The sequence below is a fragment of the Meles meles genome, chromosome 17 (assembly GCF_922984935.1).
Source record: "Meles meles chromosome 17, mMelMel3.1 paternal haplotype, whole genome shotgun sequence".
Lineage (NCBI taxonomy): Eukaryota > Metazoa > Chordata > Mammalia > Carnivora > Mustelidae > Meles > Meles meles.
In genome coordinates, this window is record NC_060082.1 from 60,883,528 (window position 1) to 60,889,527 (window position 6,000).

The 6,000-nt window shown below is 38.3% G+C and overlaps 1 protein-coding gene across 10 annotated transcripts in view; it reads left to right on the forward strand.

Moving 5' to 3' along the window:
• Positions 1-5,231, forward strand: part of CEP170 (centrosomal protein 170) — a 124,754-nt gene extending 119,523 nt beyond the window's left edge. For 9 of the 10 annotated variants that reach the window (XM_045982477.1, XM_045982476.1, XM_045982478.1 and 6 more), the window contains 3 exons: positions 608-701; positions 1,427-1,478; positions 3,196-5,231. In XM_045982477.1, coding sequence (XP_045838433.1) covers positions 608-701; positions 1,427-1,478; positions 3,196-3,485 — 436 coding nt within the window. In that variant the 3' untranslated portion in view covers positions 3,486-5,231. The remainder of the gene's footprint in view (positions 1-607; positions 702-1,426; positions 1,479-3,195) is intronic. The other variant, XM_045982482.1, reaches the window with a different exon arrangement.
• The last annotated feature ends 769 nt before the right edge of the window (positions 5,232-6,000 follow it).

Here is a 6,000-nt window from a genome sequence, read left to right on the forward strand (position 1 = left end):
TTTATTTTCATCTTATGTTTATAGTGCATATATTCCATCTGAATAAAACTGTGTTTTAATAAGTGGTCATCTTATGATTGATTACAAATATTTGATAAAACATGGGGGCTATATCACCTATATCTTATATTTGGTTTTCAGTAACAAATGAGATAACTATGAAAGGATTTACATGTGTATTCATAACCACTCACTTGCTTTTTTTTTTTTTTTTTTTTTAGATTTTTATTTATTTATTTATTTGACAGAAAGAGATCACAAGTAGACAGAGAGGCAGGCAGAGAGAGAAGCAGGCTCCCTGCTGAGCAGAGAGCCCGATGCGGGACTCGATCCCAGGACCCTGAGATCATGACCTGAGCCGAAGGCAGCGGCTTAACCCACTGAGCCACCCAGGCGCCCCTCACTTGCTTTTTTAATACATATTTCTCACATAAATGAGTTTATTGGTAATACTGGTTCAGTATTTTATTTGTAGTTGATGTGATGTTTAGTGGTCTCTTTATCCCTGGGTAGCTTTAAAAAGATGCATTGCTTTTATATTATTGGTAAACATATGATGGGTTTTTAAAACATGGAAAGTAAAATGCTTTTTTTTTTTTATTTCTAGAATATTATTTAAAGACAAGGATAGGAACTGGGATGAAATAGAAAGCAAGTTAAGAGCTGAGAGTGAAGTCCCTATCGTGAAAACCTCAAGCATGGTATGGCAATTGTTCTCGAACACTGAAACATTTAATAGGTTTATCTTAAAGGAGTGATATTCTTTTAAAGTGTTTGTTAATTTACATTTTTAATAAGATAGAAATACACAGATTTGGGAAGTTTTATGCCTTCCACTATCTCTCACAGGGGTTTAAAATGTTGATTGCTTCAAAATTATAGATGGTATAAAGGAGAAACTTTATGTTTCTTCACTCTACTTTCTTGTCTTGTAATGATTATACATTGTAAATAGGCAGTTTGAAATAAGAGCTGAACTCAAATAGAAGTGGACATGAATCATTTCCTTAGGAGATTGCTCGTCTCCTCCTCAAGAATCTGTACAGGTTTTCATGGGAGTCATCCTAAAACTGAGGTCACGGTTCATTCCTTTCTCAGGGAAAATCCTTATGCACTTTTTCAAAGTTGTTGAAGGTTGTTCAATGCAAGTGTTTCAGAATCACTTATACACTGTATAGTAGGATCATCTTGAACTTTCGTCTTTTATTATCTTGCTGAAAAAATAATTGTAGTTAAACATTAAGAATCTTAAAATTTGAATCTCGGTTTTTGGACGTCATAATGATTTCCTGTCTTGTTGCTGCAGAGGTAGTGCCGTGTGGCTGATGTTAAGGGTTCCAAGTAAGACGAGTGTGAGCTTCATCGCTTATCAAATAAACATGCTTTTCTTACAGTAAGCTGATTTTTGTCATTGCTTTCCCTACAGGAGATTTCTTCTATATTACAGGAGCTGAAAAGAGTTGAAAAGCAGCTACAAGGTACATGTACTACTAAATTAAGTAGGAAGGACTAACAGTTTCAGACAAGTATATTCTAAGTGGTATCTCTTAAAATATTCTACTAGAATGTGATTTGGTTAAGTATAACAAATATAACAATTGGTTAAAAATATAGTTATTCCTATACAAATTATTCATAAAAAGGAAGCTTGGAAACCCAGTATAAATAGGGGCACCTGGATGGCTTAGTGGGTTCAGTGTCTGATGCTTGATTTCGGCTCAGATTGGGGAGTCGAGCCCCACATGGGGCTCCAGCTCAGCATGGAGTCTGCTGGAGATCCTGTCCCTCTACCCCTCCCCCCACTCACACGCTTGTGTTCCTGCACACACACGCTCTCTCTCTCTCAAATAAATAAAATCTTAAAAAAAAAAGAAAATAAAATGCAATATAAATAAAAAGGTAAAGTTAAGTCTTGGGCATATAGGCCAGCCATTGTAGACTAATTTGCAATATGACGTTAACTATTTTATATGACATAAATATTAATATATGAAAAATATGTAAAATAATTCATTAACATTGTATGCAACTCAGAGTGCTTATTGACATTTGGCTTTATTTATTTGATTTGACACTTTTGATGTAACCCAAATGAACTTGTATTCTGATACAAATCACAGTTGTTTGGGTGAACCACAGAAAAGAGCGCATATTGGCCAAAGGGTCATGATTTCCGCGTGTGCCAGATCTCCCTCAGGCCTGAATGCCCGTGTGTGTCTTGAACGAGAAGTCTGCAGGGGGCACAGCTGGCCTCCAGAGTCAGCTGCTGGTTCTGCTCCGTGTTTGTTGCTTGAATTGCCATAGGCAGAACATGCTGGCCCTCCCTAAGTGATTCTTAACGTCTGGTCCATCTCCACATCCCAAAGGGTTATATTTTACTGCTGTGGGGACACGTGTCTTGCTAGTAACACGACGACTGTTAGCTGACAGAACAGCAGGATACTTTGAAAAGGACCTCTTGAGAGTAATTGTTAAATAAAGGTGCTTCCTTGTGCCAATTCCCCACTCTCCCCGTGCCAAGCTGAAAATCACTGCCTAAGGTTTTTCCTTGTCCACTCACTCCCGGATCTTTCGGATGGAAAGTTGCTCTTTCACTGGCCCATGCCATAGAGTAGCAAGGTCTGTAGGGCCTGCTGGAGCCGCCGTCGGGTTCTGAGGGCATCCGCATGGCTCGGGGGCGCACACATCCGGCACACGTCGGACGACCCCACACACTCACCAGGGTGAACGACAGTGTGCGTGGGAGCATTCCAAGTGCGGTGATGCCCTCCCGGCCTCCCCAGCCTTCCGGTTCCTTAGAACCCCATCTCAGCAATGAATCCCAGTTCTCTGAGTGGTAACACAACTAGGAGGGCTTATTAAAATCCCACCCAGCACTTTCCCTAGCCTGTCACAATGATGAAAGCACATTTCAAAAAGACCTTTCTCCCAAACCTCAGTCTTCCAACAGACTCCAAAAGGCCCCTACGTGAGCCTGCGCAGGGCCCCAGAGCGCACATTCAGGTCCGGGTCATCTGCAGTAGAGGTCAGCCCCCGAGTTATTCAAAATGGGTTCTAAATATGGTATTCAAAAGGATTAGCCACATTTAAGCTCATATAAGCATCCTTAGTTGAAATATTACCCAAGTCATAAGCAGTGTTCACATCCAAATTTAACTGCATCTACAATTATCTTTTTTTTTTTTTTTCCTTTAGCAATCAATGCTATGATTGACCCTGATGGAACTCTGGAGGCTCTGAACAACATGGGATTCCCTAGTGCCATCTTGCCGTCTCCACCAAAACAGAAGTCCAGTCCCGTGAACAACCACAGCAGCCCCGGTCAGACACCGACCCTTGGCCAGCCAGAAGCTAGGGTTCCCCATCCTGCCGCTATCTCAGTGTCAGCTGAATTTGAGAATGCCGAGTCCGAGGCTGATTTCAGTATCCATTTCAATAGGTTCAACCCTGAGGGGGAAGAGGAAGATGTTCCAGTACATGAATGACTTTCCCTTGGTTGTTAAAAATAAGAACCTGTGGAATGACTAGAAATATTGGAAGCAGCATAATGTTGACTTACACAAAACAAGACAGCTTGGTCAGCTACAATCTTGTTCTCTCGGTCTTCTTAATTTTATTTATTTATTTTTTTACCTGTGATGCGGTATCCTATTAATCCTTTCGGGCCGTTAGAAAACCACGAGAGGCACATGTAGGAAAAAACAGATTGTGGCAGTTTTGCCTTTTGTGGTTTTATGATTTTCAATTTGAATTCTCTGATTGCATCCTTTCCCTTCATAGATCTTTGTTTTTTTTCTTTAAGCCATGCTGTGACCTACAAGCAAATTAAATACCCAACATTTCTGACCCCCATGTCTCCTGTGCCAAGCTGCTCCCCGAAATGGACTTCCTCTTCATCTGTACAGATTTGTTAAACACTTATATTTGCTTCTTAATAATAGGATTTATATTAGTCTTCATTACCATTGGATACAATGACATATTACTCTCCACAGTCCAACTGACCTTTCCAGACAGTCGTTCTTGTGTTCTGAAATTTTCCAGCATATATGTGATTTCTATAACTTTGTTGCTACGTAAATTGTCTTGGGTTGACGGAGATGAACTATTATGTTTGCACTAAGATTTGCCGGGAGTCGTAGGTGGGCATAGCTCTATATCAGTAAGGACTAACCGTCTTTTTTGTACATAGGAGATTAATAATACTGTATTTGTTTTAACCCCTCCGTGTTTTACTCCACTTTCAAAAAAAGCTCAATTTGGCACTTTTTTCCCATTTTTTTTAACGGAAGTAAGATTTTGTCTCATTTTAGGGCAAATGATAACTAGAAAGATTAGACTGTTGAGGTGGAGTATATTTTTTAAACTGAGAACACGTATATTGGTCCTGTGTTACCAAGTTTATATGTGACAGTTGAAAAAAAAAATTCCCTTGAAATGATCATGAAGTTAAAATTTTCTTCATTAGGAGACTTGGAGAACCAGTAGTCATAAGATTAGCTGATAGTTCCGCTCCCAAGCAATGAATTGCTTCTGTGTGTTTCCCTGTAGGACCCAGTAGTAAACCCTGCCCGTCTTACACAGCTGTAAGGACCCTGCAAGGCGGCAGCCGTGAAGGCTCAGGCCTGTGCCACTAAACAGGAAGCCTGTGGAAAACACCTTCTGTAAACTTGTTTTTTCTCTTTCCAGTAAGTTCACATTTGGATAAGTTTTAAAAGAAAGTAACTATCTTTGTGTTTCCAGAACACTGTAATTTGGGTGAATCTTAATTGCTTTAAATATTACTTAGTAAACTTGGACTTCCCCCTGACCCCATCCGTCTATAAAGGTTAAAACAGTGGCTTCTGCAACTTTTACGAATGGTCTTTAGTATTTCAGCAATAATCCTGTACTACATTGGTTTCAAAAGACAGACTAACTCTGTATGCTTCAAAACTATACAAGACTTAAAAACTCCTGTACTTTTGGGCCAGTTAATAAAGATGCAAAAAAAAAAAAAAAAAAAAAAACCCTTTTGTAGAGATGTAAAAACAAAAGTCTGTTGTATAATGAATCTCATATTTTTCTTTAAATTAAAAAAAACAGTAAATGAACTATTCTCCTTGTAAAGCTAACTTCTCCATTCTGTCTAATAAAGGAGGACTGAAAAAAAAAGGTTTTAAAGAACATGAATGGAATGATACAAATGCTTTGAAGGAATAAGTGAAACATTAAACAGGGTCAATCCATTTGAAGAAAAAGTCAAACAAAATAATCACCATTGCTCCCTCTTTTATTTACTGTTTGGGTACTGATTATATCCCCATGGAAGTAGAAGGTAAGGAGTTGTCTAGGAAAATATTAGCATCTACTCAACTTACATTATCCTTTAAGTGTTTACACGGTTTTGTTCAATTATAAACATTTGGCCTTTTACTATGTTATTTTTATTTTGTATGAATACATTATCCTCCTTATTTATTTTTGTTACCTTTATTACTTATGTTATTTTGTTATGCATTTACAGCTCCATTTTTAAATAAAGTGTTTCTGGAACTTTATACATTGATTGTACATTTTATTCTACCATCTGGATTGCCAATGCTTCATCAGTTTACCAAATAACCCTACACCATTTTCCAAGGCTTAGCAAAACAAGGAATCCTTCAGTTCTAATTAATACATGGTAATTGTGAGACTTCATAGTGCTTTGACTAAAGAAGAAAAGATTTTCTTGGCAAATTTTTGTAAATCTCCTCTTCACTTAGTACTCTAATCATAATGTGCACATAGAAGGCCTTTATTTCTCACTGATGGAACACTCAGAAGGCTTTATGACCATGATACATTTGGGGAACAAAGAAATTTAAAGTATCTTGTTGGACATCCTAAATTTGAGAACTATCCATTCAGATTCATTTTCTTTCACTGTTCGGCCTATACCCAGCAAACTTGAATCTCTGTTACTGTTGAACATTCTGTTACTTAGCTTGGCCTTTGAGGCTTTCCACAACCTGGTCC